The following is a 24,250-nucleotide window of genomic DNA, read 5'->3' on the forward strand; positions in this document are numbered from 1 at the left end:
TCTCTGCTCAGCACTAACCATCTAGACAAGCTGAGGAGATATGGTGATGATTGTCCCGTACTGGAAAGAACAAAATAAACACATGTTAGGCTGCATTTATTGACTTTCACAATGCATTGCAAAATATATTAACTTAATGTAAGTTACTTCTCTGGACAAGACCTTATTTTAATGAAAACTCCAGTTGTGCTGTTCCTTCAATGAAATACAACACAGCCACTACCCCTTCACAAATGTTCATTAGTAAATAGATTTATTTTATTTATTTATTAAGGTGTAAAATTGGTTAAAGCTTCACTTTTTTCTAATGATATATACTGTACAACCTTTAAGGCCTTAATCTCACATCCACATGTTTCTGAAAGTTCATTTTCAGACCCAGTGCTGACCAGCCAGAAATATTACCTTTTAGAGTGCACCATAGGGATATACCCACACCTAATCCAGTGATCGTTTCTTAGTAGAGGGTCTTACACCGTGGTTTGCTTTTCCTAATTTATCAAACACTAAAGCACACTTCAACAGCAATAACCTGCCTATAGACACTAAAGCTCGCTGTTATCCAGCTCCTGGTGCCTCTGCATGTCAACAGGGTGAATACATGTGTATTCACCCTGTCGTGTCGGCGACCACACTTCCAGACCACAGAACACGCCTTCACACCTTCACGCCAGGCTTACTGAGGTCCCCATTGCCGTGAGTGACTCCTCCCTCCTCCTCATCCTCATCCTCATGCCCATTGGCATTCTTGTTGTAGCGCTCGTACAGAACCATAAGCACACCCATCACCCAGGCCGACACCGTGCCAGCAGAGAAGATGAGGAAACCAACAGAAGTGAGGAAGATATAATCCTGGTAGCCCAGTCTCTGGTGGCAATCCGTCCGCAACTGCATGCCCACTTCCGACAGCCACCGGCCTTCCATGTCCGGGGGCCCCTGGCACACCGTCTTCCCCTCGTCTGATACACACAAGGAGAAACACACCTCATTACAACAAAGAATGTTGGGGACATCCAGTGTGGGGTCAAAATAAAGGACGAGAACACTTTTATCGCAGGTCATGTGATGAGAGAAGCCAAAATTTACACAGCTTTCTTTTTAGACACCCAAGATGTGCAAGAAGTTATACAGCTACATCCTTCTCTCATCCCTTGAGGCTCAGCCCTCACAATGATCACTTCATATCTTGCTTGTAGATCCTACCAGGCGGCCTGGAAGGAGGTCTAGTTAACCCCCACTCCCTCTTGACCATGCCCCATAGGACTCAGTCCTAGTGCTTGGTCCTTAGCTCTTTGTTCTTAACTCCAAATCACTTGGTCCAGTCATCTCTGCTCGCGGCATATCATTGCTATGCTGTTGACACTCAACTCCTTATCTTCTCCCTCTGACACTCAAGTTCAGCTGTGTATCAAATAGTTGGTAAATGGCACATAAGCAAACTCCCAGCAGGGACAAACATGTGTCTTATGCAACTGATGTCCCTAGAACTCTTCATTAAAAACTAACAGAAGGCCCCTGCTGAATGAATAAATAAATGGAAAGATTAACCACCGTCTGAACACCTCAGCTTCTCATTTCAGCACTATCAATCAGTGTAATCTGAACTACGCTCCATTAACTTTCAACGGCAATTTGTTTTTCAAACAGGCTCTCAGTGCATCTGCAGCTTTGCCTTATTTCTGGGTTTATATGATAAATCTTCTTTTAGGGCAAGAAACAGGGGTGGAAAGAACTCCAGAGGGAGTCAATAGGGATGCTAAAACCGTGAGGAATATATTTATATATTTGCAAAACAACCGCCATTGGTTTAACTATGAGAGAAGGCACTTGGGGCACAGTCGCCCAGAGTACTGTGTAGCCTATGTCACATTATTATTATTATTATTATTATTGTTATTATTATTATTATTATGTGATACGGAAGATTTAGATTGCCATTTACCACATGTTCATACATTGCCTCAAAAAAACAAAAAAAGCCTTCCAAAAAAAGAAAAAAAGAAAAAACAAGGAAGATGGGGGGTACAAGCTTGGATGGCCAGGACATTTGCAATACTTGCAAAGCCAGATATGGTGATGAAAATGGTCCCAAAAAGACTGAGGATTGGATTATGTGCATTGTTTGCGAGAACTGGTTCCATGAGACATGTGGCGAGGAGAATGGCCTCATTGAAGACCGGGAGGCATTCACTTGCACTGGCTGTATTGACGTGTAGACTAACCTACCGTACAAAAAGCAGAAATGAAATTGATGTGTGAAATTAATTATAAGAAGAGATGTTCATGAAGGTTCCTCTTTTTTAAATTTAAATGAAATAAATTAAACCCAATATAAAATATTGTGGGTGGGCGAGGGAGGGGGTGGGAAGGGGGTGAATCTGCTGTACCTGCACCCCTCCTTTAAAAAAAGTGATGTTTATTATTATTATTGTTTGTATTATTATTGTGTATTTAATTAATTAGGCCTACACTTGAATAACAATTGAATGTGTTTTAAGTGTCCCAGTTTGCCAATAAAGGTTTTGGGTCAATGTGTGTTTGAGGAAGAGTCATCCATCCTGTGTTTAATGTTTCTTTCTTTTTTCTTCTGTATAGTATAGTAGAGCTCTTACGCTATTTAGTATGATGTGAGGGGCTAAGACTTTTGGATCATAATTTAAAATGACGCAGAAGGTAAGTTATCAGAAAGTGTCCCACTTTACCAGTATTCACCCTACATTGATTAGGCCTATAGTTAATGCAAATCATGCTCAGTGCAAAGCTTCAGAACGCCGCAGTCACAGGCCTCCTCTCAAACTGAAATATACGTCTTTAAATATGTTGAAATTAATAGTAAAATTATTTATAGCACTGAGATAGGAACACATTTGTATTAGGTTATTTCAGTAGCTTATCAAGATTTTGAAATAAACCGAATAGCAAAACACTCACTCGTCATAACAACACCTTCAAACAACATTTTTGCATAGACAGTAGGCTACTTACAAGGTTCATAGAGTCCTTTACTGGCTCTGTAGGGTACTCAGGAGTAGCCCAGCCTAGATGCGCACAATTAAAAATCCAGAAGCAGAGCGTATAGAAATCACACTCAACTAAAGAGGAGTGAAGAGACGAAAAAGAACCAAAGAGCGTAGATCACCTTGAAACCTGGACCCTTCGATCTGCATCCACAGACAAAGGTCCTCGGTGTCACAATCGCAGCGCCAGGGATTCCCGCTGAGGGCGATGGAGCGGAGGGATGGTAGCAAGATGAGGGAGCTGATGTTGAGAGACGTCAGGTTGTTCCGGCTGACGTCTAGTACCTGTAGCGCTGTGTTCTCCGACAAGGCGTCAGGGTGGATCTCGGACAGTCCAAGGTTGTCCGTCAACTTGAGCATCACAAGACTTACCAATGGTCCGAACGTCCTTCCATCGATTTGTGCCAGGGCGTTGAAGGAGAGATCCAGGTAAGCCAGTTTGCGGAGGTTTCCAAAGGTAGATTCTGAGATCTCAGAGAGAGTGTTGTTACTGCAGTCTAGAAACACCAAGTCGGACAAGTAGTTGAGTATTACCGCCGGCAACTCCGCAATACGGTTGTTGGAAAGGAGAAGCTGCCTGGTGGCGAGTGGAAAATCCGGAGGAAAGTAAGTTAGGTCCTGACCCACGCACTGAACCGCAAGCTGGTTGTCGCAAGAACATCGGTTTGGGCACTCCGCGGTTAAAGCAGGGGTCGGTGCAGCCCCCATGACAAATGCTCGCAGAAATACGAGCCACAGTGACTGCGCGCTGCGACCACGGGAAAAGCGCATGATTCTTTCGAAGTCTTCATTAACGCCGTGGGATCAGTGCCACAAAACAGTCACTCCGTGAAACTGACCTCGTCTAAAGCCGATAGACTACTGTTGTTCGGACAAATTAGTGTAATGTCAAGTTCCCCACTTATGCCCGTCCGGGGAACTTAGTTTAGCCTAATTCAGTTTACTGAATTTACATCTGGAAGTTTCAGAAAAATTGTAGGACCACGGAGTTATTGCGTGGTGTTGTCCACCAGGGCCCTTGTCTGGGCTAATGTGTGTGCATGCTTGCATGTGTGTGTGCGAGAGAGAGAGAGAGAGAGAGAGAGAGAGAGAGAGAGAGAGAGAGAGACCCCTGGTTAGAGAAACAGGCTGAGCTAATGCAAAATAAATTGTGGAGATCAGACTCATCAGTGTAACTTTCCTTCCAGGGTGACCTCCAGCCTCTCAGCTTGCAAGGGGAGGGGCAATGGTGAGGTGGTGGCCAGGAAGGGCAGCTACACCCTTTATTATTTAATGGCAGTGTCACCTGTCAGCGTATACAGCACGCTGGCATGTGCCCTTGCATCATAGTCTGTATCTCCTGTGGGGATGGCTGAAATCATTTGGTAATAATGTACTTTGTCAAGATGTAATATCGATAAGTTATTCTTTGTTAAAGCTTCACATGTACACTGTGGGACAAAATTGAGTTGAGGATGAATGGTCTCATAACCATTACTGAGCATGTGCAATATTAATACAAGTCGGGTAGTAATTCAAGCCATTGTACCAGAAGACTGGTGCAGGTAGACTGCAGGTGCTCAGTTGACCAAAGGAGTTTCTGTTACAACTTACAATACATTACAATAAAAAATATGTATTCTGCCCGTTTTACAAAAGTTTGACAGTGCTTCACCCCTTCCCCCATGTCTATCTCATTCTTTCTCTCTCTCCAAATACAAACCATATATATTGCCAACGATTTGTGAACACACTAACATACTATAGAGAACCATTTATTTGAGTGCTCTGACAGTAGAGTTCTTTGCTTCCATGGAATGCACCTTCTAGGAGGAAGGGAAGGTTTTAGACATTTGTCAGATTTGAGATAAATGATATGTAAAAAAAGAAAGAAAGAAAAAAGTTTTAACTTCCATAGTTGCATCTGTCACATGTTGCAAGGTGTGACTTACTCCTGATTCACTGATACCGAGACTGATACCGCAAATGATGCCGTCACTGACGCTGGCTCTGAGACTGGCACTGAGTATGACGTTGAGTTTTCGTATCCTTTCTGGCTCGATAACCATTTTTACTTTACACTCCCACCCGCAATCTTTTGTTTGAGATATGAGAATGCTCATCAACTCAATTGAAATGGTTGGCAACATGTTTTTACAAGCATAGGATTTTAAAATTACAATAAGATGTAAAAAAAAAAAAAAAAAACAGTCAGACAGATACAGAGGGATTGACAGAGTTGTGATTGTACTGGACACTAAGACATGTAGAGAGGCTAGCTCTGTACAGTAAAACAGCACTTCACAAAAATGTTGTAAATTAAGCCACATTTATGACAGTCTACCAACTCAAATGCCTCCCATGCATTAGGCATACACGAATTGCAGACGACTAAATCGTCGGATACCCTCTAATTGGCACAAGACAAAAATAATTTGTATTCCAGCGCCCTGATCAAGCTGTGGTTTCCCTCTAATGGTGAAAAAATCGTGTCGTGTGCATAAACTGCTAATTAAATGACTGTCTTTTGAATGTGCCACAGCTGATTGGTCCCCTGTATCACGTGCCTTATGGAAATTTCGGAAACTCTTCAAAATATAAATAAAACAACTTTAATAAATGAGGGGCTTATGAAGATTAGTACATAACTACGTATAGTCAGTGTAATATTTTGATTTGTGCTACTTAACGCACTACATTATCCAGCACAGGTGCCTTGCCGGGCACTTGTTAGCGGATAGCAGTGCCGACTGCAGGAGGGGATCTACGAAGCTGCTTGTTGGAGTGTGCCCAGTATTTTTTACAGTCTCTGTTTGAAACGCATCCCTCGCTTACAACTATATAAGTTAGCATTAACATATATTTGCAGCATGCGTCAGTACCTCTATTTGTGACCTTCTAGAAAATGTAATGCAGTGACAACAGAATTAAGGACAATCGAAATGGCAGCCCATGTTAGCGAACTCGAAGTTGCCAAGAAGAACTTAACAGAGGCCATTGGGGATAATGTGAAACAGTAAGTAAAGTACTTAATAATATTAATAATACAAATATTAGGCACACGCTGACAAGTTAACATTGCCTGGTTATAGTCCTGCCAATAACATGTAACCTAGCATCTCAAATTGTAGCTCAAAATTGATGCATCTTGCTCTCTAAGTTGATTGGCTAGCCAGGTAGCTGGTTCAGGCCGTAGAAGCCAGGGAGTTTCTTATCTACAAATCCGCTAGACAGCCGCTGGTTCCCGCAAATTGGCTGAGACCGCATGCTCGCTAACTTAGCATGCTAGGTTGATGCTCAACCAGGCTAGCTCGGGCTGTTTAACACAGGGCTCATTTAAATTCTTTAACTGGGTATATTGTTACAGTTCGCTTGCTGAGTTGTCCTAGCCTCTCCAAGTAGCTCATAAAAACACAAGCTAAGCATATCATACACTGTGACAGATATTGGTTAATATTGTGCAAATGTGTATCATAGTAGGCACCTTCTCATTCTGCTTCAGAGATCATGACTCCAAATATCTGGGGAAATCATCCGAACATGCACTTACGGAGCATGCAAAATAAGTGTTTTTGCAGAGAAGCTTTTGAATTCCGTGGCAGAGAATGTTGATATGTCAAGATACTTTGTTGTGAGGCCGCTAGAAAATTATTTTATGCATAAAAATGACGGTAGTGGTCTTGGCTTATGGTTGCCTTGTTCATACAATATTCCGGGCAATGTTGATGGTAACTTCACACAACTATGTGAATATCTTATGTCTTGAGAATGCTCATGTAACTTTGTGTTTTGCAGGTACTGGGCAAACCTAAAACTATGGTTCAAACAGAAGATCAGCAAGGAGGAGTTTGATATCGAGGCAAGGCGACTCCTCGCACAGGACAATGGTGAATGAGTTCATTAATGGGCATTAGTCAGTTTAGCTATGCCGACTCTCTCTATATATACTCTCAATAGGTTAAAAAAATCTTGTAATATCTCTAACGGCATGTAATATTGCAGCAGCTAGCATCTGCTCTCATTTCATTCAGTGACGAGACATAATATTGCATAAGCTAGCTTGTGCTCGCAATTTCCTGTGGATTCCAACCTCGTAAGGAATTGATTCATTCAGGACAGTAACCTCCATCTCTGGTAATACAAGCCTGTAATACGTGCTTGTTAAATGATGAAAATCCTCTTAGTTACAGACATAAAGCTGATTTAGTACAAACTATAATCTTTCTTGTAATATTGCTGTGTTGTCTGAGTTTTTGGACCTTAAGATTTGCTTTCCTTCAGCCCCTTACTGTACCTTCAACTTACCTGCTATCCTGAAAGTACTTCAACTCTGTGTTATGTCCCTGTAGCTGATCGGTGGCTTTATTTTGGCTTCTCTCCACAGTGCACGTTCATAATGACTTCTTGCTGGCCATTCTTACACGTTGCCAGATAATAGTGTCTGCACCAGGTAGGTCTCCCTTCATTGGTTTATTTAGGGCTGGTTTTGTTTGCTGCATGCCCGGAGTGGCAGATGTATAAATATTTAATTTACATGATTGGTTTATTGAAGCAGTTCATTGCTGACTTGCATGGTTTCTGTACATCCTCTAGAGGGTGCTGGATCCCTACAGTGGGCAGGAGGCTCTGCCTCAAAACCTGGCAAACCAAAAGGGAAGAAGAAGTTCTCCTCTGTCAGACAGAAGTTTGATGTGAGTTTTTGGGCACCATGTAACTCAGTTGTTTAACATTCCTCTCTAATAAAAGGGTAGATTTCCCGAGATTTATGTATCCAATGCTGTTACCTGTAAACACACTGTATATCTATGTCAGTGGTAGGTATCCTCTTCATACCTGTAACAGTCTTAAACTATCAATGTTGGTTCATGGTCCTGGCCGTGGGTGTGGAAGTTTGCATGACCCAGACCCCCCACCCATCGGTTCCCCTCAGCACCGCTTCCAGGCCCAGAACCCCCTAAGTGCGGCCCAGCCCTTCAGCCCCCGTGAGGCGGGGCTTGGTGAGGAGGAGGAGCTACGCCTGAGCGCCCACACCCTGCTCCTTCCCACGCGTGGCCAGCTAGAGGCCCGTACCATGGTGACCGCCTTTGAGCTGGGCCTGGACAACGTCAACGAGGACGCTGTGAGCATGCTGGTCTACGCTGTGGAGGTAAGCTTTCAACACCGCAAAGAACAAATTCAGCATGTCGGTATATGCTGTGGAGGTGAGTATTCAGCACCGCGAGAATGCTTTTAGCATGCTGGTATACGCCATGGAGATGTAAATTGTCATAGAAAAGCAAGGGAGATGAGTTATTTATCATTTTCTCAATGTCAATTTACTGTTGTCACTGGCAAGACACATTTTTGGTGACAACAGAAGTATTATAACTCCGAACTGAACAATTATCTTTTTACAGGGACTACCCCACCTGTTTGTTCTTGACTTGTATTCAGTTTAATATTGTCAACCATATTCATATCTCTAAAACTATAGTACCCAGATATAGCGTAGCTTACTGTCAGCCTGTCACAGAAGAGGATGTTGATGTGGGTGCTGTCAGTCAAACGGCTCCTCTCCTCTCTAATACATGTGGCCACTCCCCCAACGCAGGTTCACCTAAAGGACGTCCTGACAGCGGTCATCTCCCGCAGGAAGGCCTACCGCCTGCGGGATGGGCTCTTCCCCTACGCCTTCGGCAGTGACATCACGCCTCAGCCCTACCTGAAGAACAGCGTAGCGGCTTACCACGCCGTCACAGAGTGGTGAGGATTCCCCCCCCAACCCCCCAAACAAATTTACACAATTCAAAGTCAAAGTTTCTCTTATTTAAAGTGCATTATCACCAACATAGGTCTCAAAACACTTTACAGCAAAACAAAGAAAACATAAAATAACATGTATGCCTAAACGCATGTAGTAAACACAGCTATACACATATAAAACAATTCAGTAAATTCATACAGAAAATTTTTTTATTTTAATGTAAATTGTAACATTTCATATGTAATTTAGTTTAATTTCTGTATTGGATTGTTCAGCTGTCCAGTATCCCAGCGCAATTCAGTTGTATGTCTACGCCCCCCTGCCCCTTCTCCCACCAGTCCACCTCCCAGTGCGTCTCTCCCGGCTGGCCCGCCCCCCCAGGTGTCCCCTGACGAGGCCGAGCAGCAGGCCGCGCTCCTGCTGGCGTGCTGTGGTCACTCCCTCCCTGCCCCACTGCCCCCCATCAGCATTGCCGATCTGCTGGAGGCCCTACAGGTAACCCATAACACACCTGCTCTACAGCTCTACAGGTAAACATGACGCTCCTGCTTTAGGCTCTACAGGTAAGCCACATTACACACCTGCTATTGGCTGTACAGGTAAACCACATAACACACATGCTATAGGCTCTACAGGTAAACCACATAACACACATGCTATAGGCTCTACAGGTAAACCACATAACACACATGCTACAGGCTCTACAGGTAAGCCACATAACACCCTTGTTACAGGCTCTACAGGTAAAGTATGTTCTCTTTGCAATTAGGAGACTCAGTTTGCCGTGCTTGTGTAATATGCATAAGCAGTGCAGTTCTGTATGGATATCAAGTCTTTGTGTCTCTGGCATGTCTGTGTAAGTCTTTGCTGTTGACAGGTTTTGATATGTGGGTCTTGTCATTGGCAGGTACATCGGCGAGTAGTTCCCTCGCACACTGTTTACGCCCTCAGCATCGAGCGCATCCTGGCCAGACTCTGGCACCCCAGCCACGAGGAGCTGGAGCAGGACCAGGTACACCGCCAGCACCTCGCCAACAAGGAGGGCCTACTCATCTACTGAACACAGCCATCACCTGCCCAACAAGGAAGGCTCACAGATCTACTGAACAAAAAAGCCTTTGATCTCCTGAGCACGGCTGTGGGGGTCTAAGATACTGACTGAGAGAACTTGTTTCACACCCAGCCCGCCTCCACCTGTGGGACCCAGCAACGCGTTTACACTTTAACACTTCCACCGGATGCACATCACCCTGGGAACAGCGCCACCGTGTGGCGATTTTGCTGCCCGCCACTCCCAGCTATAGAGACTGGGGACTTTTGTGTATTCCAGGGAGGCGTGCATGGCTGAAATGATTTTGGCTGAGCACATGCTACAGATTATGAACGTCATCTGAGGTAATCCTGCCTCCTCTGTGGGAATTGAACAGGCGGTGAGGGCTCCTCTAGTGGACTGAAGAGCGCACAGTTGGGTATAGCCAGATTCAGAACTGGGGGGGGATCTCCTTGAAACTCCTGTTATAGGTGTGTGTTCACAAGGGAAACACTTCATAGGGGAAGCATTTTTGAGTTCTCTTTGTCCGTTTTCTTTTCTATTTTCTCTGTTTAGCAGGACCATTGCTGGTGTATCACAGTGCTTATGCTGGCTTCCATGGGTCATGTTCAAAGTAGCTCTTTTAAAGATGTCTCGTCATGGATGCTCTTATAGGATATTTTTCTCACAAGTACCAAATCCTTTCAGATGCTCTTTGACCTCACCCAGAAAATGTAAATTTTATATGCAAATCTGAGTACAATAACAGTGGTAGCCTATAAAATAAAAAATATGCAGAATAACAAAATGTAGGCTTTCTGTCTTTCAGGCTAGGAAGTCAAAGAATAACCTTTTGAGCACACCCAAATTTGATGACGTGCTCACTAAGGGTGCGTACCGAAAGAAAAAGAAAGTTTCACACTCCTTAGTGTAATCACATTTATTATTTTACAAATATTCGACATTACATGACTTTATTAGGATGTAACACCAGACCATTCAGTGATACCACTGTTATAAACAAAACAATTACAAAGGTTCTAAATATAACTGAATAAATTAAATATTCCCAAACATTAAAAAAATGTATTTACTCGACTAGGAGGAACTGTGCAGAGGATATTTTGTCTGCCCTTTTATGTCCAGGAAAAGCTTTGTTTGCTGAAGGAAAGTACTGAGTAAAGTTTCTTATTATAAAAAGGCATAGTAATCATTCCATAAAAATCCAGCTGCAGTGGCTCAGTTGGGAAAGGCACGGGTTCCTATAGTTGCAGGTTAGAGCCTTGCCATGGCCGTGTGGGCTACTGTGCCCAGGATCCCACAGTGGCTGGGAAAAACTGGCCTTGTCCCACCAGGTGTGGGGTGGGTTTAATTCGGCCATGTTTGCTTCTGCCAAACATGCGCCAAGTAGTGACATCATACCATTTGTACCTCTCCTCCCACTGGCGCTAGCAGAAAAATAAAAAGTGTCACTAAACCATAGAGACAAAGTGACCTAGAATATCTTTTCCAAGACGTGCTTTCTGTCTCAGCAATTGGACAAAGTTTCCTGTGTGCCCTCCTCCTTCTGCGTCAGAGCACCCAGCTCTGCGTCTGTGCTTTTCCATTCGCTCCTCGCGGCATCCGGATCCACATTCCCTGTGCTCTGCATGTGCTGTAGAGCCCTGGTGAGAGAGGGAGTCCCAGGGTCAGCTCATAGCATGGCTTCACAAAGTCATATCGTGATGTTACAATCGGCACACTTTAACAATGAGCTCTTGTACAGAGGGGGGTCTGGTCTTACTCTACTGACGGCTCCAGTCCCTCAAATGTCTTGAGCAGACGTGCAATGGCTGCCTCCTGACAAAAGAAAAAAGAAATGCAACTGATTGAGGAGCAGTATGTAACAAAACCTGATTGTCAGAATGCAGAAGGATAGTCTGTCAGTTAATGTAACAGCATGTGAGAATGTTCACCAGAGCATGGAGTACTGTTAATAAAATAATAAAAGCATAAAATACCACTACTGCCCAATACAACAGTCTGGCGCAGTCTAATGTTGCACCGAATATGGCTCTTGGCACTGTACGGTCAAGTGTAGGGCAGGCTAGCAAAATCAAGGACACCAGCTTTCTGCCACTATTGATAATTCCATTAATTTCCCATATCCACCATATCCATAGTTTTTGTCGGACCGCTTAGCATACGTACGCTGGAGGAAACCCAGGACTGCAAGATGTTGACGTCAGTGCTGAAATCCTGGAGCTCCATCTGCAGGAGCTCCACCTCCTGGCTGGAGCCCTCCATCTTGCGCTGCAGAGCCTGAGGAGAACCCAGCCAGTCTATCATATACTCAGCTCCCCCAAACCACACACCTAACGCGCTGAGATGGCCTGCATCAAACCCCAAATCTCTCCTCTCTACTCATTCTGCACGTTCGGGAAAACAATGTTTGACTGTCAATATCCATAACCGTAGCAATAACTATAACCCCTTCCACAGACCTAGACTCAACGAGGCACATTTGGGCTATTGACAGTGAAGTAGTCTGAGATGAATATGGGAGGGAGGGAGGGACACACCTGATTGCCTGACTGCATGGAGTATAGCTCATCCCTCAGGTCCAGGTTCTCCTTCTCTGTGGTCTCCTTCTCCTTCATCAGAGCAGACAGGATTTCCTCAGTGTTGCTCACTCTCTTTCGGGCAAACTGGAGCTCCTTTTGTGCTCGGTTTGCCGAATGCTGCAGATTCCTGGGCACGCAGAAGCAAGTCAGGGACTCCGTTTAGTGCATTAGGTTTCGCAGAATAACGATCCCCTCTTCAGTGGTGCTACTATAACAATCAGCACGTCTTAATGATGAGGACCTGCACCCACAGGTCAGCACTTACTTCACTGATGTCTCCAGCTCCTTAACTGTGAGCTGCAGGTTTTCAGTGACTTCCTCCTGAAATTCAATGAAATAATGTATGTTGTTCTCTGGGTATTCATTTCAGTGGAGCACAGCGCAGTGATGGCAGCAGTATAAGGCAGCACAGAATAAAAGTACTGTATGCTTTATACAGTGTTAAAGTATAGCACAGTATAAAGTAGCCTTCTAATCCAGTACTCAGCTGCAAAGCAGTATAGAACATTACTGTACCCTATTAATGTATTAGCATTACTGCATTACTGTGTGTTCTAGTGTAGTGTAATAGTGAGCAATACCGTAATAACAGGATACATGTGTTTACACAATCCGGACAATATGTCTAAGTGTTTAGTATCCATAAATCTTTCCATTGTTGATCTGAACTTACTCTGAGGGACAGCTGTTCATTCATACTGGACGTTTTAGAAATGGAGTCCTGGAGTTTCTTCTGCAGGAGCTCCATTTCCTGGCTGGATCCTTCCACCTTGCTCTGCAGAGACTGAGGAGAGCCCAGCCAGCCTGTTAGATACCACGCACAACTGAAACATCATTCTACTGTAAGAAGCCCTCTCGGTTCTGTGAGACGTGAGCACTGTTCCCCTGAATCTCACACCTAATGCACTGAGACATCTCTCCTATCAAACTATTTTGTCTCGTGCAAGGACCTGGCTTTCGGTACACCCGATACTATTTGCCGCTAAAGATATTTCGTTTAGCGAATATCCACTTAAGTGCAAAAATGGAAGCCAAATAAGCAAATAATAAATTATTTCCACCTCCCTAATTCTTCCCGGATTGATCCTGGCTGGGGATATGAATGAATGGCTCATTTCCTAAATTTGAATTGTTATTATCCGGGGTGTTGATTAAGGGACTGGATTATTAAACAGAGTTAGCTATAGCTTCAGTTTCCAGGTGAGCATTTTACTGGAACGTCAGCAGTACGAGGAAAAAACTGTAATGTTATGTACCTTCTTCTCACTCACCTGGTTATCAAGCTGGATCTTTTCAAGGGTGTCACGGAGGTCAGCATTGGCTTTAAGCACCGAGTCCTTCTCCCTTATGACAGAAACCAGGTTCTCTTCTGTGTCAGTTAGTTTCCTCTGGAGGTCGTTGCTTCCCCTGCTCACTTCCTGTTGGACATTCCTGGGCAGGCAAAGGGAGTCACGGCTTCAGCGTATTGCATGTACAGCAGTCTAACAAAGCAGCATCTCGCTCTTCAGGACTGACGGTACTACCATCAGCGCGTTTTTATCAATGAAGACCTGCACACACGGAGAAGTTCTTACTTAGTCTCCAGTTTCGTAACTGTGTGCCGCAAGCTTGCAATGGCTTCCTCCTGAAATGCAGTTAACATATAAATGGAATTTCACTTCAGAGATTTGAAGGGGCAACATAGTAAGTAATGAATTACTGTCACTGTGACTGTACTCAAGATGCATATTGTTTAAAAGCCCCCATTCATAAAGAAGTGGTGAAGGGCAGTTTTATAACAGCAAAAGTAGAACAACACTAGACATTTATGCCCCATTAATACAGAAAAGCACACTAATCCAATTTAAAAAAACAAAAAAATAGCAGTTTAGAGCAAGACTACAGTTCAACATTAAACAACAAATAGAAGTACAATATAATGCAATTAATCTCTGTCCATACTCATACTCTTTCTGCAGAAATAAAGACTCTTATAACTGGATCAAAAGCTAAATGTTTTCCTGACTGGATTATGATGTGTCTCCATTATAAGACAAGGGTTCCTTTAAAACCGAACAAGGCATTGACCCTTACCTTAGAGGATAACAATATATTGTTTTTGGAGTTCTGAGTCGTGTAGTTCTGGAGTTTCCTCTGCAGGAGCTCCACTTCCTGGTTGGATCCTTCCACCTTGCGCTGCAGAGACTGAGGAGAGTCCAGCCAGTCTGTTAGATACTGCACACGACTGATACATCATTCTATTGTAAGAAGCCCTCTCGGTTCTGTGAGACGTGAGCACTGTTCCCCTGAATCTCACACCTAATGCACTGAGACGTCTCTCCTATCAAACAGTTTGTCTCGTGCAAAGACCTGGCTTTCGGCATTCCCAATGCTATTTGTTGCTAAAGATATGTGGTTTAACGAATATCCACTTGTAAAAAATTGGTTGTGCGTAAAAATGGAAGCCAAATAAGCAAATAATTAAGCATTTCCACCTCCCCATTCTTCCCTGATTGAGCCTGGTTGGGGATATGAATGAATGGCTCATTTCCTAAACTTGAATTGTTATTATCCGGGGTGTTGATTAAAGGACTGGATTATTAAACAGAGTTAGTTATTGGTTCAGTTTCCAGGTGAGCATTTTACTGGAACGTCAGCAGTATGAGCAAAAAAAATGTGTAATGTTATGTACCTTCTTCTCACTCACCTGGTTATCGAGCTGGATCTTTTCAAGGGTGTCACGGAGGTCAGCATTGGCTTTAAGCACCGAGTCCTTCTCCCTTATGACAGAAACCAGGTTCTCTTCTGTGTCAGTTAGTTTCCTCTGGAGGTCGTTGCTTCCCCTGCTCACTTCCTGTTGGACATTCCTGGGCAGGCAAAGGGAGTCACGGCTTCAGCGTATTGCATGTACAGCAGTCTAACAAAGCAGCATCTCGCTCTTCAGGACTGACGGTACTACCATCAGCGCGTTTTTATCAATGAAGACCTGCACACACGGAGAAGTTCTTACTTAGTCTCCAGTTTCGTAACTGTGTGCCGCAAGCTTGCAATGGCTTCCTCCTGAAATGCAGTTAACATATAAATGGAATTTCACGTCAGAGATTGCTTCTGCAAGATAGTAAGTAATGAATTACTGTCACTTGTACTCAAGATGCATATATTGTTTAAAAGCCCCTATTCATAAAGAAGAACAGTAGTGGAGGGCAGTTTCATAAGAGCAAAAGTAGAACCACAACACATGTATGCCCCATTAATACAGGAAAGTACACTAATCCAATAAAACAAAACAGAGAAAAATACAGCAGTTTAGAGCAAGACCAACAGAATATACTTCAACGTTAAACAACTAATAGAAGTACAGTATAACACAATTAATCTCTGTCCATACTCTTAGTATGTGCAAAGTGTTTTCCTGGCTGGATTATAAAATGTGTCTCCATTGTAAGACAAGGGTTCTTTCTGAACCGAACAAGACATTGACCCTTACCTTAGAGGACAACAATATATTGTTTTGGGAGATTTCAGTCATGTAGTCCTGGAGTTTCCTCTGCAGGAGCTCCACTTCCTGGCTGGATCCTTCCACCTTGCGCTGCAAAGCCTGAGGAGAGTCCAGCCAGTCTGTTAGATACTGCACATGACTGCTGCTGTCTGTTACACAGCACTCATTTACAAACCTTCCAGTTCTGTAACACTACACTGTTTCGATGAACAACTGACTTGATGAACTTGTAATGAGGGAACTTGAAATAAGTTTTCCAGAGAAGACACAGAGGTGACTGTAACACAGCACTCAACCACAAGAAGCCGTCTCCTTTCTATCATATATTGCACTTTTCCCCTACAACACACACAGCTAATGTATGTACTGACGTGGTTTGTATCGAAAATCTTTTTTTAAGTCATGGCCCAAAAATGGTGCAGATCTGGACCACCCAAGGACCATCATTCATTTCCGTATGCAGGCCGAGTGAAAGTGAGTATGTGGGCTGTCACAAGGCCAGACCACTGCCAAGTAGGCAGTCTTTACTTTCAGGCATCTGGTAGCTGAAATATCACAGACTATTACTAACAGAAGAAACAATGGACCATATTTTTATATGCTCGATCTGAAATTATCCAGGGGTTAGCAGTGTTGGATTGTGATTAAGGGAAAGGACTTCTAAACAGAGGCTTGCAGGTTCCATTCCTAGGGTGGTATGTGCAGAAATCTAAATCGGTTTCAGGGTCTATCAGCATAAATTGGGGATTAGCATACTTGTGAAATAGGGGATTAGCGTATTTGTGAAAACACAGGCCATGTGGCCTCTCCTCTCTCCGCCACTCACCTCGTTATCCAGCCGGAGCTTGTCAAAGTCGATCCGGACGCGGTTATTTGCCTGAAGCATGGCCTTTTTCTCCATCACTACGAAATCCAGCTTCTTTTCCGTGTCTATTAGCTTCTTCTGCACAGCGTCCAGCTCCCCGTCTCGCTCACTCACTGCCTGCTGCAGGTTCCTGGGTATGCAGGGGCAGTCAAGGGGTTCAGCTTATTGCTTGCAGCTTCGCAGAAATGGCATCCCGCTCAGCAGTACCACTACCATGACAATCAGCACACTTTAGCAAAGAGGAACTGTATACACACCGATCGGTTACATTTACACTGAGCTGTCATTGCTATTCAGAGAAACAAAGAAACATAAATCACCAACATCCCAATAAGCCATTAATGAGGAGTGCAACAGTAGGGCCATTACACCCCAACAATAACTAAGCCTTTGTCACTCAAATTAACATCTGGAAAGGAAAGATAGAGAATTTTATTTAATTAATTTTCTCTTTTTTTTCGGGTGGGAGGGGGGTAGGGGTTGGGGGGAAGATGTGGAAGATCTTACTTTGCTGAAGTATCCAGTTCCTGTATCCTGAGATGCATACGTTCATTGATATCTTCCTTAAATACAAACAAAGCAAAAGTGGATTTTTTACTCCAGAGAATATGCAGCACAGTTTTAGAGCATCTATGTAACTGTTTTTGTTGTGCAGATTGTAGATTGTGATTACAGAGCAGCACACAGTAATCCAATAAAACAGAAAACAAAGAAAAATACTGAACAAGCCAAATTTAATGCAGGTGCGTGCGTGAGATTTAAAAATCAGCCTGTCATGGACGTGCCAAGGATCCTGTAGAAGGGGAACCACTAGGTCCTGGGTAAGTAAAGAATCATTTTATTTTATTGCAGCCTGTGATCACAATTCCCCTTGATAGCAATTTACGTTAACCCCCCCCACCACCACCACCACCACCACCAATGACAGCACATCCCTGATTTAGAGTAAGACTGACCAACAAACAGAGGAATGTAGTTCATTATTAAACAGCACAGAGCAATAAAAAAGTACAGCATAGTTAACATTAACAGCAGTCAGCAGTCAGACAATCACAACAGTGGAGTGCACTGAACATCAGATTGGTACTGTAGAGTACAGCACAGTCCAATAAAAACAGTCACTCCACGACACCTTTACTTATCCATATAAATATCCATAGGTTTTTATACCCATAGAATAATTGATGACTACCTTAGAGGACAACAGTATCTTTGTGTGGGTGCCTTCGGTCATGTAGTCCTGAAGGGTCTTCCGCAGGAGCTCCACTTCCTGGCTGGATCCTTCCACCTTGCGCTGCAGAGCCTGAGGAGAGTCCAGCCGACCTGTCAGATACTGCCCTTGGTACAACTCTCAACCACCAACTACGTGTGTATTAGGATACGTGACAGCCTACACACAAATAAACATAAAAATGCGATCCAACATACTCAAAGTCAAGAGTAAAGATGAGTCCTGAATTAAATTTAATAGTACTTCAGTGAAAGAAAAGGAAATGGTTGGTGGTGTTGTCTTAGAAGGTAGAAATGAGGTGTTTAGCGTTGCACAGTTGTATTTTACCTACAGTCATGCACAGGTGAGGCTGATTGGCATTTACTTTTATTTATGCCCCAAAATGACAATGAAATGCCAAATTACTCTCTTTTTCCTGTACTTGACTATCCACTCACCACACAGCATGGTGGCCAAACATTTCCCGGTACATTTTAAATAGCACTGAAAATGTGACAATAATGTGGGCTATATAGTATTAAAGCTACATGTACCTATTCTGAATTGCCTTTGTGAATTTCCCCTTGGGCAACCGGAGATTTAGCTCTGACTCTGAATTTAACCCACTCACCCGGTTATCAAGATTAATCTTGTCAAGCTGACCTTGGAGGTCAACCTGTTCTTTAAACATGGCCTCTTTCTCCCCCACCAGAGTATCCAGGCTCTTCTCGGTGTCTCTTAGCTTCTTCTGCGCAGCGTCCAGCTCGCTGTTCCCCCTGTTCACTGCCTGCTGCAGACTCCTGGACGCGCAAAGGGAGTGAAGAGCACCACTGACAGCATGTAGTTTTACAACGTAACATCATCCTCTGCAGTACTGCCACTCTTATCTGCACATTTAACAATGAGGACCTGTACACACACTTAGCTCTTACTTTGCTGATTCTTCCAGTTCCGCGACGGTCAGCCGCAGACGTGCAATGGCTTCATCCTGTAATACAATTCAAGAAAAATACAATTTTTCGTCCACACATTGATTATAATATGCAGCGTAGTGTCCATCCATCTATTTTCTAAACTGCTTATTCCTGGTCAGGGTTGCTGGAGTGTATCCCAGAATGCAGTGGACGAACGGCAGGAATACACCCGGGACAGGTCACCAATCCATCACTGGGCCCACACACCATTCACACCTATGGGCAATTTAGAGTCTCCAGTTAGCCTAATCCATGTCTTTGAGCTGTGGGAGTACCCACAGAAAACCCATGTGGACATGGGGAGGACATGCAAACTCCACACAGAAAGGTCCTCGGTCAGGATTCAAACTGGGCTGCAGCACAGTGTGCTGGCCTGTATATATTTATTTAAAAACCAAATCTGATCTGAACATGTAGCCTCTGTTAAAGTGGGACGAACACAACAGAACAGCAAAAGCAGAAAAATACTGACCAAGTAAACAGTATAGTGCAGTCACAGCACTGAATGGCACATGCGATTCTGCCGATCGGTAGGGTTTTCCATGTATGCCTAGGCCACCACCTACCTTAGAGGACAGTAATATTCCAGTGCTGAGACTCTCATTCATGCTCTCCTGGAGCTTCTTCTGCAGGAGCTCCACCTCCGGATTAGATTCTTCCACCATGCGCTGCAGAGACTGAGGAAAGTCCAGCTGGTCTGTTAGATACTGCACACAAGTGCTGCTGACTGTTACACAGCACTCATTTATTCTTCCAGTCGTGATGCCTGGCCATACCGGCCCCACATCTGACTTATCAGGAAGGCACCTGTTGTTACCTCTGCCCCACTCACCTGGTTCTCAAGCTGGACCTTGGTGAGGACACCTTTAAGGTCGGAATTGTCTTTAAGCACTACTTCTTTCTCCTTCAGCACAGTATCCAGATTCTCCTTGGCGTCCCTCAGTTTCCTATGCGTGGCGTCCAGCTCACTGTTGTCCTTGCTAACTTCCTGCTGCAGACTCCTGGACGCACAGAGGCAGTCAGGGGTTCAGTTTATTCAATTTCACTGCTGTTACAATCAATGAATTTTACCAGTGGCAACTTGCATACACACTGATCAGCTCTTACTTTGCCCTCAGCTCCTTAACAGTGGCCTGAAGGTGTTCAATCACATCCTCCTGGAATACAATTAGTACAGTGCAGTGCATTAAAAGTACAAAGCTGTACTGAGGGGCACAAAACAGTACGAGAGTATAATGCAGTTAGCAGCAGTTGGCACTGATCACAGCTATATAATCCAATTGCGTAGCAATGACATATATCAGTATTATGTAGTGCAGGGGAGTACATTTAACTAAATTAAGGTGTTTCGACTGTAAATGTAATTATTTTATAGCTGCAGCTGAATGTCCACTTACCTTAGAAGACATCAATATCTTTAAGTAGGAGCTCTCAGTCATACTCTCCTGGAGTTTCCTCTGCAGTCCATCCTGGCTGGATCCTTCCATCTTGCGCTGCAGAGCCTGAGGAGAGTCCAGCCAGTCTGTTAGATACTGCACACGACTGCTGCTGACTGTCACACAGCACTCATTTACAAACAAACCCTCTTAGTTCTGTAACGTTACACTGTTTCTCTGAAATACAGACCTGATGCACTTGTAACGAGGGCAGGGTTGCCAGAGAAGACATGGAGTTATCAAATCAAATCAAAATCTATTTGTATAGCGCATTGCACTATCAATTGTCACAACACGCTTCACAGACAACCCTGGCCTAAGCCCCCACAGGAGCAAGCCTAAGGCTACAGTGGCAAGGCAAAAACTCCTAGTAACAGATAGGAAGAGACCTCAAAAGGAACCAGACTCAAGGGGGGAACCCATCCTCCTCTGGTGAGCTCAGGGTGTAAGATTGTGACCAACACGGTCAGTAAGGCAATGTACACACTGATCAAATTAGTGGCAGCTAGGTGACAATCCTAAAGTGGCGGCTCATATGATGGGCGGGGCCGGGTGGCAATGGTGGGGGAGACTCAGTAGAAGATCCAGCTAAGATTAATGATACTCCAACTGTTTCTCCAAGAGTCACTTCACGTTCTTTATTGGATGTTCATGCTAACTCACATCTCTGAACCCTGCTACAGGCTGCATTTGCAATTAAGTTTACAGTGCCTTACTGTCGATCAGGTAAAAGATGTACGCACAGACTTACTGCTTCTACTATCAGGCCTAAACACAATTCATTTGTAGTTCATTTTTTCAGGTGTTCAGAAAGTGCCAACAAAGTCGGTGACATGCAATTTATGAATTTGGAATAGAGTAAGCAGCACTACCAATTACCTGGTTATCGAGCTGGACCTTGCTGAGGTCTTCTCGTAGGGCTGCTTTTGCTTGACGCATGGCCTCTTTCTCCTTCTCCATGCAGTCCAGCTCCTTTTCTGTGTCGGCAACTTTCTTGCGCACAGATTCCAGCTCACAGTCTCTCTCACGCAGTGCCTGCTGCAGACTCCTGGGCACACAGAGGGAGCCAAGGATTCAGCCTATTGCACATTAACCTCCTGAACGCTTCTGCTAATGCAATCATCGCACTTCACGACTGAGGACGTCTACACACGTTACACATCTCTTACTTCACTGAAGACTCCAGTTCCTGTATTTTGAGACGCAGGGCTTCAATGACTTCTTCCTGAAATGAAATTAAACCACAGATGCATTGTTTTAAGCCAGCTGTATTACGCAGTTTGTTTATATTCAGCTATAGTGCTACTAGCTATCATACTACACTCAGCTTCAAGAAGGCCTCTCAGTTCTGTGATATACTGCACTTCCCCTGTACAGCAAAGTCACTGTATGCACTGCCATAAATTAATAGTCAGATCTCTAAGATGCTACACTACCAGCATCTTATGTCTTGTGGGGGAGTTTAAATAAATTGCGTTGTTAATGGACAGGATGCATCACATTACATCCATGCATTAAGATGGGGCACAACTCGTGTATGCTGTGGTAATGTACTAATAACAATGGATGATAAATTCAAATGTTGGTCATATAGGCAAATATGTGCACAATATAAATACTTTAAAATAGTTCTATGTATCTGGTACCATGCCATCCTCATGAGTACTGAGGCATGACTTTCCTGCTTCCTAATGTTCCCCTTCTCCACTCACCGGGTTATCACGCTGGATCCTGTACAAGCCGCCCTGGAGGTCAGTGTTCGCTTTAAGCAGGGCCTCCTTCTCCCTTGTCACTGCGTTCAGTTGCCTCTCCTTGTCCGTTAGTTTCCTCTTCATGGCGTCCAGGTCCCTGTCCCCTCTGCTCACTTCCTGGTGCAGATTCCTTAGCAAACAGAGGTTCGGGTTATCGCATGTACTCTAATGTTCAAAAAGGACAGCCCCCCGTCATCACGCTGATCAGCTCTCACTTTGTCGAGGTCTCCAGTTCCTCAACTGTGAGCTCTAGATCTTCAATGATATCCTCCTGAAATACAGTTAAATGGAATTTTACTATTCATTTTAATGTATAGAACAGTCTGTTAATGTTAATATTACTGTATTCTATAGATGCTGAATCTTCTAAAAGTACCCCCAGCTAAACTGAACTGTACTGAGCAATTTAGAACTAGAGGGTAAAAAAATTGTTCAGATATTTTATCCTGCATGTCTGACAAATGCCTGTTGTATTTTAAAACTAAAAGCCCATTGTAGGGTTTAGCTGTAGCAACAAATACAGTCAGCTAGCTAACTGGCCAGATATTACTTTCACATGGATTTAACACGTGAAAGCAATATAAAAGGCTAACTTGCTAGCAAACTGGGGAGGATAGGTAAAGATGGTAGATAGTAGATTATAACTCGCTTTATAAAATACCTTGCAACCTATGTGGTTTTCATTTGCTGCCTAGCAGACAATTAAATATGCTACTTCTATATAATGTCTAACAGTGTAAAACAGAATTTCCAGAAATCAACTATTTCAAAAGCTAGTTTGGTAAATACAATTCAAGCACAGCACAACTGCCAAGCAGACTGTTAGATATGTAACTATTTTACATTTTAAAAATACATTGTTTTTACCAGGGATTCAATTAACACAATCACAAAGTTCACATCGGCCATGATGAAGAAACTGATATTTTTGAATAGCAAAACCACAAAGAGATGGAAAAGCCCTATGGAATATTTGCAATTGAACTGAACGATTGGGGGGCTTGTGCATTCTAAGCATCTCTTCTGTTGCAAAGATTTGTTCAGATTTATTGTGTTTTGCTCCCATATCAAATACATACAAAGGGAAACATCCAACATCAGAGGGAAGAGGAAGAGGGAAATGTATCAATGTACAGATGTGTTTGGATTACTAGCTGCCTTGCGCTGGGCCAATAAATGAGCCCAATGTTCTTCTATTCATTCTGCACATTAGTTTAACACTCACTTTAGACCACAACAACATTTCCATGTGGGAGCTCTCAGTCATGTAATCCTGCAGTCTCCTCTGCAACAGCTCCACCTCCTGGCTGTATCCTTCACCCCTGCTCTCCACGCCCTTAGGAGAGTTCAGTCAGTCTGTCAGATACCGCACAGGAGTGCATCGAATACACTCAGGTGGACTATGTCAAAATTTCCTGCTTGTCCTTTGTCCCACTACTTTGTGTCAAATATCCAATACCCATCTGTTCAAAATGGTTGGCGTGTAAAAAATATAAGCCATTTGAGTTTTGCTAATTAATAACACAGTGAAAACTTGCTTTGGTGGTGACCTCTGTATGGCGATCTCCTGCACATGCCAGCTACTTTTTGGCGCTCACTTTCACTTTTCTCCCTATCAGGGTGTCCAATCTTATCCAAAAAGGGCCAGCGTGGGTGCAGATTTTTGCTTTAGCCCAGCACTACGACATCCGATTCAACTAATTAGCTAGTCCTGGTCTTCAATCAAGACCATGATAAGCAGAGTCACGTGTCTTTGTGCTAGGCTAAAACAAAAACCTGCACCCACACCGGCCCTTTTCAGATAAGACTGGACACCCTTGCTCTTTTTTTATTACTTTTGCATCATGTTCACCTGTTATTTTATTGTTTTTGTGCTTTTTTTTTTTTTTTTACTTGTAAAAAATGTCATTGTTCAGTAACGGTGACGCTGGCTTTATCATCTTACGTTCTTAGATTTTTTCAAAATGTCTCGCCTGTTTATCAGCCTTGGTCCTGTAACGGCCACTTTGGAGGTCAGAATTTGCTTTAAGCAGGGCCTCTTTCTCCCTCGTCACATTGTTCAGTTGTTGGTCCTTGTCTGTTAGTTTCCTCTGAATGGCATCCAGCTCGCTGTTCCCCCTGTTCACTTCCTGCTGCAGACTCCTAGACACGCAGACACAGCCAG

General features: G+C 43.7%; 3 protein-coding genes across 6 annotated transcripts in view; 1 reads left to right on the top strand and 2 right to left on the bottom strand.

Moving 5' to 3' along the window:
* Positions 1–97: 97 nt before the first annotated feature.
* Positions 98–4,078, bottom strand: LOC135256546 (leucine-rich repeat-containing protein 52-like). The gene is made up of 2 exons (XM_064338424.1): positions 3,140–4,078; positions 98–959 (listed from the first exon to the last, which is right to left on the bottom strand). Exons 1-2 carry the CDS (start codon positions 3,786–3,788, stop codon positions 658–660), a joined length of 951 nt encoding a protein of 316 aa, XP_064194494.1. The 5' UTR covers positions 3,789–4,078; the 3' UTR covers positions 98–657.
* A 1,477-nt stretch (positions 4,079–5,555) lies between these two features.
* On the top strand, positions 5,556–10,657 carry tada1 (transcriptional adaptor 1). Of its 2 annotated transcripts, XM_064338423.1 has the most exons (9): positions 5,556–5,789; positions 5,899–6,012; positions 6,792–6,883; positions 7,381–7,446; positions 7,590–7,687; positions 7,927–8,142; positions 8,587–8,738; positions 9,078–9,234; positions 9,647–10,657. In XM_064338423.1, the coding sequence occupies exons 2-9, from the start codon at positions 5,939–5,941 to the stop codon at positions 9,797–9,799; spliced, it is 1,008 nt and encodes a 335-aa protein (XP_064194493.1). In that variant the 5' UTR covers positions 5,556–5,789; positions 5,899–5,938; the 3' UTR covers positions 9,800–10,657. The 2 variants fall into 2 exon arrangements, with proteins under 2 accessions (XP_064194493.1, XP_064194492.1); XM_064338422.1 differs by lacking the exon at positions 5,556–5,789 and having other exon boundaries at positions 5,796–6,012.
* A 37-nt stretch (positions 10,658–10,694) lies between these two features.
* The window catches only part of LOC135256541 (myosin-2 heavy chain-like), a 32,044-nt gene continuing 18,488 nt past the window's right edge, over positions 10,695–24,250 (bottom strand). Inside the window, exons 14-40 of one of the 3 annotated variants that reach the window (XM_064338412.1) lie at positions 24,060–24,228; positions 23,312–23,422; positions 22,302–22,357; positions 22,048–22,216; positions 21,505–21,560; positions 21,215–21,383; positions 20,297–20,401; positions 20,007–20,056; positions 19,732–19,900; positions 19,466–19,576; positions 18,858–18,913; positions 18,557–18,725; positions 17,908–18,018; positions 17,223–17,278; positions 16,677–16,845; positions 15,839–15,949; positions 15,362–15,411; positions 15,059–15,218; positions 14,446–14,556; positions 13,947–13,996; positions 13,644–13,803; positions 13,046–13,156; positions 12,638–12,693; positions 12,331–12,499; positions 11,960–12,070; positions 11,553–11,608; positions 10,695–11,433 (exon numbers count right to left, since the gene is read on the bottom strand). In XM_064338412.1, coding sequence (XP_064194482.1) covers positions 11,298–11,433; positions 11,553–11,608; positions 11,960–12,070; positions 12,331–12,499; positions 12,638–12,693; positions 13,046–13,156; positions 13,644–13,803; positions 13,947–13,996; positions 14,446–14,556; positions 15,059–15,218; positions 15,362–15,411; positions 15,839–15,949; positions 16,677–16,845; positions 17,223–17,278; positions 17,908–18,018; positions 18,557–18,725; positions 18,858–18,913; positions 19,466–19,576; positions 19,732–19,900; positions 20,007–20,056; positions 20,297–20,401; positions 21,215–21,383; positions 21,505–21,560; positions 22,048–22,216; positions 22,302–22,357; positions 23,312–23,422; positions 24,060–24,228 — 3,007 coding nt within the window. In that variant the 3' untranslated portion in view covers positions 10,695–11,297. The remainder of the gene's footprint in view (positions 11,434–11,552; positions 11,609–11,959; positions 12,071–12,330; positions 12,500–12,637; positions 12,694–13,045; positions 13,157–13,643; positions 13,804–13,946; positions 13,997–14,445; positions 14,557–15,058; positions 15,219–15,361; positions 15,412–15,838; positions 15,950–16,676; positions 16,846–17,222; positions 17,279–17,907; positions 18,019–18,556; positions 18,726–18,857; positions 18,914–19,465; positions 19,577–19,731; positions 19,901–20,006; positions 20,057–20,296; positions 20,402–21,214; positions 21,384–21,504; positions 21,561–22,047; positions 22,217–22,301; positions 22,358–23,311; positions 23,423–24,059; positions 24,229–24,250) is intronic. The other 2 variants (XM_064338413.1, XM_064338414.1) reach the window with 2 other exon arrangements.

This window comes from Anguilla rostrata, chromosome 6 (assembly GCF_018555375.3).
Source record: "Anguilla rostrata isolate EN2019 chromosome 6, ASM1855537v3, whole genome shotgun sequence".
Taxonomy (NCBI): domain Eukaryota; kingdom Metazoa; phylum Chordata; class Actinopteri; order Anguilliformes; family Anguillidae; genus Anguilla; species Anguilla rostrata.

Coding starts and splice junctions, on each gene's coding strand:
- LOC135256546 (XM_064338424.1), bottom strand. CDS start 3,788: ATGCGCTTTTCCCGTGGTCGCAGCGCGCAGTCACTGTGGCTCGTATTT. Junction 960..3,139: donor CGAAGGGTCCAGGTTTCAAG/GTGATCTACGCT, acceptor TGTGTGTATCAG/ACGAGGGGAAGACGGTGTGC.
- tada1 (XM_064338423.1), top strand. CDS start 5,939: ATGGCAGCCCATGTTAGCGAACTCGAAGTTGCCAAGAAGAACTTAACA. Junction 7,447..7,589: donor GATAATAGTGTCTGCACCAG/GTAGGTCTCCCT, acceptor TACATCCTCTAG/AGGGTGCTGGATCCCTACAG. Junction 9,235..9,646: donor ATCTGCTGGAGGCCCTACAG/GTAACCCATAAC, acceptor TGTCATTGGCAG/GTACATCGGCGAGTAGTTCC.